At 39.6% G+C, this 13,365-nt stretch overlaps 1 protein-coding gene across 1 annotated transcript in view; it reads left to right on the top strand.

Annotated features, from left to right (window-relative positions):
• ENPP1 (ectonucleotide pyrophosphatase/phosphodiesterase 1) overlaps nucleotides 1-13,365 on the top strand; it is a 93,607-nt gene that overhangs the window by 29,231 nt on the left and 51,011 nt on the right. The window contains 3 exon segments of the mRNA XM_007947369.1: nucleotides 8,507-8,579; nucleotides 11,558-11,674; nucleotides 12,641-12,805. Of these exon segments, the coding sequence (XP_007945560.1) occupies nucleotides 8,507-8,579; nucleotides 11,558-11,674; nucleotides 12,641-12,805 (355 nt within the window).

The following is a 13,365-nucleotide window of genomic DNA, read 5'->3' on the forward strand; positions in this document are numbered from 1 at the left end:
CAGAAGGCTGGTGGTTCAAACCCACCAGCCACTCCTCAGAAGGAAGGTTGGGCAATCTATTTCTGTAGTGATACTGCCTCAGAAACCCAAGGAGGGATCGCTGTGAGTTGGGTCCGACTTGAGAGCACATAACAACAACAATGATATAATAGGGGCCTGTGGGTGATACAGGTAATGTGCTCAGGTGCTAACTGAAATGTTAGAGGTTTAAGTCCATGTTGATGTGCCCTGAAAGAAAGGCCTGGTGATCTATTTCCAAAGGATCAGCCATTGAGAATCCTAGAGAACACAGTTCCACTGTGACCGACACAGGGTTGCCGTGAGTTAGAATTGACTTGATGGCAAATTTTTATTATTAATGAGATAATAAATATTAGTGTTCCCATGAGTGCCAAAGCTTATATAATTATAGGGATAAAGGGCATTCTGCTGTAAGACATCTCCTTTCAGCATCTGTGAGCCTAGTTATTATATTGTTGTTGTAGTTAGGTGCTGTCAAGTTGGTTCCAACTCATAAGGTCCCTATGTCCAAAAGAGTGAAACATTGCCTGCTCCAACACCATCCTCACAATTGCTGCAGTACTTGAGCCTATCATTGCAGCCACTGTGTCAATTCATCTTGTTGAGGGTCTTCCCCTTTTCCACTGACCCTCAACTTGACCAAGCATGATGTTAAACTTACTGTTAAGACTTATTACAGTAGACTTTTTCTGGCACAGTATAGACAGGCAATAGGTATTTCTTATATTGAATTTGATGAATTTAAAGACCAAATGGAGAGGCAGAGATGTAAAAGATAGATTGTTGAGACCTATCATAAATCAGAAAACAAGTTTTGAAGTCAAAATTTCACTCTGTAAGAAATTGTGCATGCTTATATACTTTGTGTGCTGTGTATTGTAAACATATTCTATATTATATTGTAAATAGTACAGTTTGTCAGGGATACATCTTTTGTATAATTTGTGGTGTATTTCTCTGAAAGCATGTGCAAAGTGTTGTGAATCAAATTGTGACCCCCCCCCAAAATACATGTCAACTTGGCCAGGCCATGCTTCTCAGTATTGTGTGATTAACCTCCATTTTGTGATGTGCTGTAAATCCTAACCTCTGCCTGAGGTTAATGAGACAGGATTGTTGTTGTTGTTGTTATGTGCCGTCAAGTTGGACCCGACTCATAGTGACCCCTTCTTGGGTTTCCAAGGCAGTATCACTACAGAAGTAGATTGTCCAGCCTTCCTTCCGAGGAGTGGCTGGTGGGTTTGAACTGCCTTCTGGTTAGCAATTAAGTGCACTACGCTACCAGAGCTCCAGGATTAGGTTATGTTAAAGGGGATTAGGTTATGTTTGTTCCATTAATGAAGCAAGATTAAAGTGGGATGCATCACCCTTCTTTAAATTACCACTCTAACTTAAGTTACCACCCTTACTCAGGTCACAGCCCTGACCTGATGTACTAGAAGTTTCCCTGGGGTGTGGCCTACATCACTTTTTAGTCTTAAAAGAGATGAAAGGAGAGAGAACCGAGCAGCAAGGGAGGAACCTGAGTACCACCAGGAAAGAAGAGCTGAGAGTGGAGTGCGTCCTTTGGACATGTCGTCCCTGCACTGAGAACCTCTTAGACCCAGGGGAAGATTGATGCCAAGACACATGGAGATCTCCAAGGAACACCAGGTCTACAGACTTGAAAGGAGATAAGGAACTTCCCCCCAGAGCTGACAGAGAGAGAAAGCCTGCCCCTAGAGGTGGTGTCCTGGATTTGGACTTCTAGCCTCCTAAAGCGTGAGAGAATAAATTTATGTTTGTTAAAACCAGCCACTTGTGGTATTTCTGTTGCGGAAGCACTAGAGAACTAAGACACAAGGTGATTTCACTTTATACCTGAAGCTGTGCAGGTGATCTTAAGTTTGAAGTTTCCCTAAGGCTTCTGACAAAAGCAAACATAAATCCTTTCTGCAGGAAGACACCCTCATCCTGGGCTCAAAGAATCCTGACAATTTTTAACATCAATAAACAGAACAGAGTTTTTTTTTTTTTTTTTAAAAGCAACACCATAAGCAAAAAATAAACAACACCCTCCTCCCCCCCAAAAAAACAGCAGACACATCACACAGCAGAAGCAGACAAGCAAAGACTTTAGGTTTGTCATTATCAGAGAAGGTTATGAAACTCTACTATTTCTTGAACTAAATACAGAAGAGAGAATTAGTGAATTGGAAGAAGGGTAATTTCTTTGGACTTTTCTGTGCTACATGCTAGATCATTTCTTCTATAAGGTGCTCTGCTCTAAGACATCTCATTGCTAGCCAGAAGGTTGGTGGTTCAAACCCAGCAGCCACTACATGGAAAAAAGACTGGGCAATCTACTTCTGTAAAGATTTACCAGCTCAGAAACCCAGTGGGGGTCCCTATGCGTTGGAATAGGCTGGATGGCAGTGGGTTTGGTTTGGTTTGATTAATTTTCCAGCTTGTGAATTTTGTCTTCAACTCTTTGTCTTCTGCTCTGAAGCTTAATCAATAAGTTAATTTTATTTTTCCTTTTTAAGAAGTTTATTTGGTTCTTTTGAAAACTGGCTATTTTTCATACTTTACTGTTCTCTGCTAATATTATACTGCTGTTCTCATTTTTTTATTTGGACACTATTTGAAGAAATGACAATTTTCCAGAACTGATCAAAGACACCAATTTTTGGATTCAGGAAGCTCACTGAATCTTAAGCAGAATAAATAAAAGAAACATATGTCTACAAACAAAAGAATAAAATTACAAAACAAAAATAATGATAAAAATCTTAATTAGAGAAAATAAGACAAATTTCCTTTAGAAGTACTGCAGGCTGGCAGCTCAATTCTCAATAAAACCAAACCAAACTCACTGCCATCAAGTCGATTCCAACTCATAGCGACCTCCTTTGGGTTTCCGAGGTGAGGTGGTAAATCTTTACGGAAGTAGATTGCCCAATCTTCCTTCCACGGAGTGTGGCTGGTGGGTTTGAACCTCTAAACTTCTAGTTCACAGTCAGATGCCTTAGGCATTATGCCACCAGAGCTCCTTCAATTCTCAATAGCAGCAATTAAAAGATAAGATAACCAATCGTATTTTCCCTATGCAGAAGGAAAATAATTACCAAACTGGAATTGTATTCTCAGCAGGAATAACTTTCAGGAATGAGAACAAAATGAATACTGATAGGCAGTGTGGTCAGCTGAAACCTCTCCACACTGGATGGAATTTATGTTCTAATAATTTGAATACCAAGGTAAACTTGAATACTAAGGTAAATTCAGCAATTTACCATTTCCTAATTTTTTAAAAAGTGTGGGAGCTCTGGTAGCATAGTGGCTAAGACACTTGCCTGCTAACCAGACGGCTGGTGGTTCAAACCCACCAGCCACTCCTCGGAAGGAAGGTTGGCCAATCCTACTTCCGTAGTGATACTGCCTCGGAAACCCAAGGAGGGGTCGCTATGAGTCAGGGCTGACTCGACGGCACGTAACAACAACAACAACAACATATTCATTGTAAGCGTCCTTTATAAAAAGCCACAAAAAGGTTCTTAACATTTTGATGCTTTTGTGGTTTTCAAACTGTCAACCCATGTAAGGAAAAGCATGGGATTTATGGCTAGTCCCAGAACTGTTTTTAAATCACAGCGTGTTGGTTTTCAATTTAATAATGACTTGTTAAATCTCTACTATGCTAGACATAGGAGCCCTGGTGGTACAGTGGTTAAAGTGCTCAGCTGTCAACCAAAATATGGATGGTTCTAACCCACCACCCACTCCATGAGAGAATGCTATGGCAGTCTGCTTCGATAAAGATTTACAGCCTTGGAAACCCTAAGGGGCAGTTCTACTCCGCTTATCGAGTGGCTATGAGTTGGAATTGACTTGAAAGCGGTGGGTTGGGTTTTTTTGGTATACTAGACATGGAGATGAATAAATAATTCCATGTCTCCCTGGACCTCAAATGAGAGACACACAAACAAATCCAGTGGAGCGTGGTCAGAGCCGCCGTATTTGGAGGTGTGAAAAGAGCTCGAGGAGCACAATGCGTCTGCTGGGAAAGAGAGGCAGGCATGGCTCATGCCACAGCCTTCCACACTGTTGCCAAAGGATCTTTCTAGAATTCATAAATGCAGCCATCTCACTTCCATATTTAAGCTCCTTAGTCATTCCCTACTGACTGCTCCTGCTCCTGAGACCCCAGTCCCCATTCAGCTGCTCTCCTTCCTTCCTTCCTTTCGGCTCCTTCCTTGTACAGACTGTCATGTAACTGTATTTTTAAACAAATAACATGCACCTTCTACATTTGTTTGACAACCACTCTGTTCACAGGGAGGTATTTTCATAATTGCAGCTGTGCCAATGGGTAGTCTTTGGCAAGTTATTCACCTCTCTGTGGCTCAAATCAAGGTCCCCTGTCCTTCCTTGAGTTAATCGCAGTTAGTCATATAGTTCTGTTCTGTAATGTTGTGAGAATTAAATGATGTAAATCAAGCTCTTATCAAGGTACCTAGCACACAGGAGCTATGGAAGTGAGGGTTACTCTGCTTGCTGTTGCTCACTCCCCGCCCTCCCAGATGGGAGTTGCCTTCTCTACTTCCCTGTCTTTGCATAAAGCACCATTGCATTTACACTCAATACTAGGCGGCTTAATCCTTCTCTCACTATTTCATATCTTTATCATCAACAAATGGCGTCATTCCAGAGTTGCTGTTGCCCTTACTAAATTCTGAATTCTGAGCTTAGGGACTTGTGGTAGTTATGTTTGCCTGTCAACTTGGCTGGGCCTGGTTGAGTGGCTGGGCAGCTGGTGGTAGTTATTCCTCGTAATGAGACTGGCAATCAACTCCATGGTGGGATTTACCACAAGCAGCTGAGTAGTTGCCTTTGAGATATGGTCTGCTTTCTGTATATAAGGAGAAAGAAGCCTTGGGAATGGTCTCTAGCCTATGGCATGCTTGAACCCTGCATGTAGCTGTGCTCTGCCGACCTTGGGACTTACAATGGACTTAAGTTAATGGGCTACCGCGTGGTTTGGTAACATCGGGACTGTTCCTTTTGACTTGTCAACCTTGGGGCTTCTCAGCCTCAGCAGCCAGCAGCTGTCTGAGTGAAGAAAAGCCTCTAGCTCCAGTGGGCTGGGAGCTGGAGGCAGAGCTGGACCCCAAGGTTGAGGGGCTTTCACCCAGCCCCTGAAGCCTGGCACTGTGAACTTGGACTTGAAGCATCCAGATTTTAAGAATAAACTCCTGCTTGTTAAGGCCATCCCATTTGTGGTATATTCCTGTCAGAGTGGCACTAGGTAAACATAACAGGATTTCACCGTAAAATCTTTTTTTGTTGTTGTGTTTTGTTTTTGTATTTCCCCTCAAAATTTGATATAGTGCATATTGCAGACACGCAGAGATTTGGTTATTCATTGAGGGAGAAATCTCTTTTTCTCCAAATCTCTCTTTAGTAAATGTTCCATCTTTGTTTCTCTGTAAAGCCTTTGTAACCATCTCTTCTTTTTCTCCTCTCCACTGTGCTGTTTGCATGTTGCCTTTTTTTGTTGCCATTGTTACTTGTTTCTTTTGATGCTTCTTCTGTGTTGCTGGCCTCCAGCACAGGAACTGTGCCAAGAGACCCTCATGTTTGAGTGAATGATAGAGGAAGAACAATATACATTTCTTCAATGTCAGAGTCTTTGAGGGAATTGGTGAGGAGAAAAATCAGGCAGTTTCTTTACATTTATTTCTTTTGGCTCCACTAAATGTCCAAGAAAAATCTAATAATGTGGGCACTCTGACTAAACAAGCAGGAGGTCTCAAATAAGTATTCTTTTAACTTAGAGGCAAGATAGTCCATCAGCTGATTTTATTCATGTCTCCTAGCTTCATGGTTTCTAATGTAAATTTTTTTTTTATAGTTTCAAAGAAAATACCAAAATATGACAAATAACTAAAATTGTTACAGAGATAAGAAACAGGTAGTTGCTTTTGACATTTACCACCTCAGGAAGAAAATTCAAACAGAATTGAGTTTCACAGTTCTGAAAATTGTGGAATAGAAATTTTCTACTAAAAATTATTTTGATTCCGTGTTTTGTAGTGGACTAGAGCTCTGGTGGCATAGTGCGTGCCTAAGGCATTTGACTGCTAACCAGAACGCTGGCAGTTCAAACCCACCAGCCAGTCCTCAGAAGACTGGGAATCTACTTCTGTAGAGATACCACCTCAGAAACCCAAGGAGGGGTGGCTCTGAGTCGGAACCGACTCGATGGCAGTGAGTTTGGTTTTTTTGTTTTGAGCAGATATTCTAAAGTTCATCTTTTAATAGATATGATTATAGATGAGAAGCAACTGCTTCTGTTGTCATACTTTCGTTTCAGTTTCACGCTGTGCATTATCTTATAAGATGCTGCTGCTGCTGTTAGTTGCCGTAGAGTCAGCTCTGGCTCATGGTGATCCCATGTATGCGTGGTAGATGTGCTCCACAGGGTTTCAGGGCTGGACCTTTCAGAAGCAGTTGCCAGGCCTGTTTTCCGAGACACCTCTGGGTGAGTTCAAACCATCAACCTTTCAGCTAGTTGAGCATCTAACCATTTGTGCCATCCAGGGCACCTTATAAAAGTAATATCATAATACTCAAAAATAGTAACATCATTTAGCGGTGATGAGGTAATTAAAAAAATCAAAACAAACAAATGAAAAAGCTCAGTTTGCCTCTTCCGCTGGGTAACAAGAAGGTAAAGAGCTTCATATACCTGTATATTGTAAACCAGTGGTTACCATTTAATACTTTTTTACCACCACATCTTTACATAGCTTTCTTTAAGATGAAACTTATTTGTAGCCAACTCTTGGAAACTTATTTGTAACATGAGAATTGTTAACATATTCTGTTTCATATTTATTCAAAATAGTTAAGTTATTGGTAACACACCTTCATGATTGAGTTTCTTAGAAGAGTGAGGTAATAAGGATTTTTAAATCACTGTATTTCAGGTCTTCTGGTTAGTAGTCAAATGCCTTAGGCAGTGTGCCACCAGAGGTCCTTATATTTCAGAATAAATAAAGTTCTCTTACTGTGATTTTTCATTTGAAGGTAAAAGATTAACTCTGGTACCTGCGCTAAAACTTTTGGGTCTTTTTACAAGTATGTTATGTCAGTTTCAGGTTTCCACTTTTGACTTCATCTCCATTCCAAGATTCCAAAATGTATAATAGAGACAGGAGGGGTGTATGAGTGGGACATAGCTCTTCACCTGGTCGGTCTCCTGACCCATAGTTCATCCTGCCTCCATTCCCCTTTGCATTTTCTTTGTTCCAGCCAAAGGAGGCTGCTCATCTAAGGTCTTCCATGGGCTTCCCTCCTGAGTCTCTTTTTATGTTGCCCATCCTTCCTGCTAGAAGGCAGCTCTGCTCTCTCCTCTCTCTTCCCCTCACTGCCTGGCAGTATCCCATCATCATTCTTTCCTAACCACCCCAACCAGGGACACTTTCTCCCTCCTCCTTCCTTTAAACAGCGATAGCACTTTGCAACTGCTTCCTAGAGCCTACCAAATAGGAGTCAGGGATGCTGGTATGTTTGTTTACCTTCTCCCATGAAAATAAAATCTTCCTACCTATCTCTGACTCATTTCCTTCAAAATGTAACGTAGTCTTCACAAGCAGTTGGCCCTCAAGGCATATTTTGTTGAATAACCCCAGAAGTGACATCCCTGAGGGCTATAAAGAAAACTTCATCCCACTAAAAAAATAATAAGTACTGTTGTATGGATTATTCTGTTTCTTTGTCATCTAACTCAAAGCTAAAAATTGAGTCATTCTTCAGCAGTTCTATTGTATACTCTCCTATGGTTGGAGGATAGAGGAAATAATTTAGTCAGATCTTAAAAGGTAGAAGGCAGAAACGTGTAGAATGAGAAAATTGTATAAGGGTAGAGCTGGAAAGATCTTAGAGAACGACATTGTCCAACACTTTAGTTTTTCAGATGAATAAACTGTTGTCTAGAAAAGCTTAAGTGACTTGCCCCAAATTATGCAGTGAGTTTAAAGTAAAATTAGGGCTCAGGGTCTAGTTGCCTGTGAGGATATGGTTGTATTCGTGTTGAGGTTTATATAGTTTCACTGTTAAAAGAGCTTATAATATTCTCATATTGCCTTTACTGATTCAGCAAACAGGAAATTGAGTCTCTAAATAGATTTTAATATGTCCTTAATTTTTACAGTTTTTTTGACTGGTTCAATCACGTTAACTGGGAAGATTCTGGCACCCTTAACCTTGGATTTAACCTTGGATGGTATAGAATTGTTTGCTAACATTTAAGTAAACTTTTTATTGAAATATATATATATACACAAAGGTGTATAATAAGTATACAGCTTGATGAATTTTCACAAAATGAACACAGCTCTGTGACTTGCGCTCAGATCAGGAAACTGCAGCAGGTTTAGAAACATTTGAGGAAATAAAGATTTTGAAGCTATGTAATTTTTTTTTTTTTTTCTCCCCGCAGGTATTATCAGTCTGTGTCTTAACAACAATCCTTGGTTGTATATTTGGCTTGAAACCAAGCTGTGCCAAAGAAGGTAATTGATATACTGTGTAGTAGGTGTGTGGGAGCCCTGCTGATTCAGTGGGTAACGCATTTGACTGCTAACCAGAAGGTTAGTGGGTCGAACCCATTAGCTGCTCTGCGGAGAAAGATGTGGCTATCTGCTTCTGTAAAGATTAAAGCCTTGAAAACCTATGGGACAGTTCTACTCTGTCCTATGGAGTCACTGTGATTTAGAATCAACTCAGTGGTAATAGGTTTGGTTTGGTTTTGGCTAGGTGTATGTATGTGTGTGTGGTGTACTTATACTCAGCCTTCTTCAGAATGGGATTGAGAAAGTATCATCCAGTAATTCTGTGGGTACGCCATAGATAATACAATTTTGGTATGTTGTTATGTGCCGTTGAGTCGGACCTTGGGTTTCCGAGGCAGTATCATTACGGAAGTAGATTGCCCAACCTTCCTTCTGAGGAGTGGCTGGTGGGTTTGAACCTCTAGCCTTCTGGTTAGCAGTCAAGTGCCTTAGGCACTATGCTGCCAGAGCTTTCTTTTTCTTCCTGTAAGACACATATAACAACAACAGCTGTTGTATTGGGAGTCCTGGGTGTGCAAATGTAAACCATTAGTGTGCTTGACTGCTAACTAAAAGCTTGGAAGTCCGAGATCACCCGGAGGCACCTCGGAAAAAACGCCTGGTGATCTACTTCCGAAAAACCCTACGGGGCACAGTTCTACTCTGACACTTATGGGGATCAGCTTCACAGTAGCTGATAGCTCTTGTATTATTTTACCCATATGATATTTTATTTACTTGAAAAAACAAAGGAAAGGGACCATGACAAACCAGTTAATTAATTAAATTAAAAACAAGCAAACAGGCACACATGACGGACAGGCCCTGATGCTGTGCTCCTGGAACCCTCTGCCACTGATTCAGGGCACTCTGGGGACACTCTTTTTCCCCGAGGAGTTATTTGCAAAAGCAGACCTGGAGGTTACTAGGTGACCTGTTAGCATCCCAGGGCAACCAGAAACTTATCATTAGGGCTCATGAGGCTTTCTGAGTTGTGGACATTGGTGGTTTCAAAGCAATACTGTTATTATTAAGCTTCTAGACATTTTAAAATGTATATTGAGTCCAGAAATCTGTCCAATATTGATGAGATAATGGAAATAATCAAAGTCTGAATTACAGTGAATCTTATTGTAGCCATTCTTTTTCCTCTGAGATCATTCCTTCTGCCCTGTGAAGTAACTGATGGTTTTCCTAGGAAATTCAGTTTTGAAAATTAAAAAATTCTTTTCCTATTTAATTATTCTATAATTGTAATATTAGTCACTAAACATTTTTTGTGATTGTTATCATTTATTGCTAAAATGAATGAGATATAGTAGTTTTGTGTATTTAGTCAGAAATCTATTCAGAGCAAATGTACCTGAGTTTGATAAAATTAGGAAGTTATAAACTTTAGCGTTCACCTGTGTGATCTTTTGGCATGAAATAATTCACCTTGAGTTCAATTTGACACTTAATAAAACTGTAAGATTAAAAACATCAATTTTTAATTTAAATCTAGGGTAAATATACATAGTAACTAGTTTATAAAAATTACAAGGTACATGTTAATTGAGTTCCAAAAGATAGCTTTTATTCTAATAACTTGTTCTCCCTGGGTCAGAAAAGTTAGTATTTCTGACCCTAGAAATTCTTGTTTGTTACCTCATGTTTTTATACTTGCCTAACTTCCCAATGCCAAATGAGAGCTAAATTCTGTGGCAGTGTCTTGTTGGGTCAGGAAACTATTACTGGGAAGAACTAAAATTATTCCTTTTTTTTTTTTCCTGGTGGAATTCCATTATTTTAGATGTGGATTCTCTTTACACTAGCCTAATTTTCTAATGGCCAGGAGCTCTGGTAGCATAGTGTCTAAAGCATTTGACTGCTAACCAGAATGCTGGTGATTCAAACCCACCAGCCATTCCTTGGAAGGAAGGTTGGGCAATCTACTTCTGTAGTGATACTGCCTCAGAAACCCAAGGAGAGGTCACTATTAGTCGGATTCGACTCCCGGCAGTGAGTTGAGTTTGTTGAATTGAATTTTCTAAAAATCCAATAATAAACCTAGCTTACACAGTCTATTTAGTAAAGAGTTACAAGAATACAATTTTTGTTTTTAATGAAACTTATTTTCCTTCTGTATTTACCATTTATCCATTCAACAAAACTTATCAAGTACCAACTGTACCTCAGGTACTTTGCTGGGTATCAGGAATATGGTATGCTGGGCAAAATCCAATGAATCTTTATTTTTTTAAGAATTTTATAGTATACTATGACACTGGGCTATTAAAAAAAAATCTAATTACAAATAGAATTAAATGATGAGAAGGACAAGATTTTATAAGAGCTTGAAAGAAAAGAGACAAGGAATTAGGAGAGGCTTCTTGGAGGGAGTCAAACCCAATGTGAAGGTGAACTGAGTGTTGTAGGTGAGGTGGGGAGGGTGAGCGCCCTGGCTTGTGTTGTACACAATGCATTACTTCTTCTTGATACCAAGTTGGAGAAGGAGATAAGTCAGGTGCTCATTCCCTTTGTGAAATATTCATAGTCACTTTTTAAAATCTTTTCCCACATTTTGAAATTTTAGAAAACCCTATGGCTGCTCAAGCCAACCCTTTCAAAATGAAAAAATATTCAGAACAAGTTCTTAGTTCTTACTTTCCTTTACTATTTCATAGGTATTTAAGTCTTATCACACTTAGTACAGTTTGTAATAAAATTCTCTTTTTCCTAATGCAGGAGATAAAATCACAAATTCAGTATGTAAGATTACTTTCTGGTGTGTCACTTTCTGTGTGTTTTGGTGGAAAGATTCTTGGTTCACTTCATTACCCCATCTGTGTTTTCTAAAGCAGTGTTTGACCCCACTCTGTAGTAACTTAGGTGTATTAGTTGATGATTGCTTTGTTATAATGATTGGAAACATCTAACTCACTGCTCAATATTTTCAGTTAAAAGCTGCAAAGGTCGCTGTTTTGAGAGAACGTTTGGGAACTGTCGCTGTGATGTTGCCTGTGTTGGCCTTGGAAATTGCTGTCTAGATTACCAGGAAACATGCATAGAGCCAGGTAATAACATTTAGGGAAACAGATGGAGTCATGGCCATTAGTAAAAGATTAAAGGAATATTCTGCAACTTTTAGGCATGTGATTTATCTAATTCTTTTGAGTTTTTTTTTTTTTAATTTCTATATATACATATTTTGACCATAGTCTTTATATTTTAAACAGTTACTTACAGAAGAAATATCAGATCTTTTCCTTCATTAAACTTTTTGTAGATAGTGGAACTGTACCACTTTTTCGTATACACTGAAAGTCTTGATACTATAATTTGTATTTGAACCAATGAATGAATTTATTAGTCTTTTTATACCGATTATGGAGGTCCTGGGTGGTAGCAGTAGTCAACGCGTTGGCTGCTAACAGAAAGGTTGGTGGCTCTGGTCCACCCAGAGGGGCTTCAAAAGAAAGGTCTAGCAATCTGCTTCTGAAAAGCCAGCCATTGCAAACCTTGTGGGGCACAGTGCTACTCTGATACAGAAGGGTCACTGTGAGTCACAATCAACTTGACGGCAGCTAGTGAAACTGGTTATACTGATCATAGGCAAGAGTTCTTAGTTATCCGCATAAACTTTAAAACAAAACGGTGAGAGTCAGAAAATTTTCTGTTTGTCCTGGACTTTTCTGCATATGACCTGGAATAGTGTTTAAATGTGAATGAGTCAGATTGAGATTAAATGTCCAGAACCCTGAAAAGGGCCAAAGAAGGAAGCCAAGACCTACATACAAGTCACATAGCAATAATGACGTGTGTCCAAACTTTTAAATGATGACATTCTGGTGAAGTAATAACAATTGGTACCTGCACAGTCCGTATCTGTTAGTTTCAATTTGACCTCTCGGTGATAGACTGTGGGAGTAACTAAGATTTATGATGTCGTTCATTGTCTGTCATAGCTCATGCTCCTGAAGACAGCAATTTTGTGCTAAATTGAATCACAAGATGTGTTTTTGTTGGATGCTTGTTTCTAGAACGTATATGGACATGCAACAAATTCAGGTGTGGTGAGAAGAGGTTGTCCAGAAGCCTCTGCTCCTGTTGAGATGACTGCAGGGACAAGGGCGACTGCTGCATCAACTACAGCTCTGTGTGCCGAGGTCAGGTTTCCATGGCTTATCAGGCTCGATGGCCACCTGGTGTCTTCCTGGGTTTTGGAATAAATCTGTTGTTTTATATTTGGACTCATATTTATTATATTTGTCAAGAAATATTTTTAAAACCATTTTATTAAAGAAAATTTCAAACACAGACATGAGTAGAGTGACTGGTATAATGAACCTTGTACCCATCACCCAACCTAAAATTATCTACACATGGCCAATATTGTTTTTTCTGCTATGGTGATTCACTCTCCCTGCCACCCCTATTGTACTTTGCTGTTAGCTGCATATTTGATGCTGTATTTGTGGTAAGATCACTTTTCCGGTCCTGGCTGACTTCTATGTCTTAGATTCCCTTATAGTAAATGAGGACCATGTGTGCCATGTGCTGAGAGAGTGGACATGAAATTGCTTCAGAGATTGTGGAATATTATATAAAGGGGTGTTATGATGTTGCCTTGTCCAGGTATACAGGGTTCTGTGAAATTTTTTGACAGAATTTGGCTATTTATGAGAGGAAATTAAAGCATCAAGGATTTAATGCTAAAGGATGTTGCTGGTTAGATAGGAGGAGGGTTCTAAATTTTGGTTGAAAA

Source organism: Orycteropus afer, unplaced genomic scaffold, assembly GCF_000298275.1.
Source record: "Orycteropus afer afer isolate SDZICR_OR568_19922 unplaced genomic scaffold, OryAfe1.0 scaffold00182, whole genome shotgun sequence".
Taxonomy (NCBI): Eukaryota; Metazoa; Chordata; class Mammalia; order Tubulidentata; family Orycteropodidae; genus Orycteropus; species Orycteropus afer.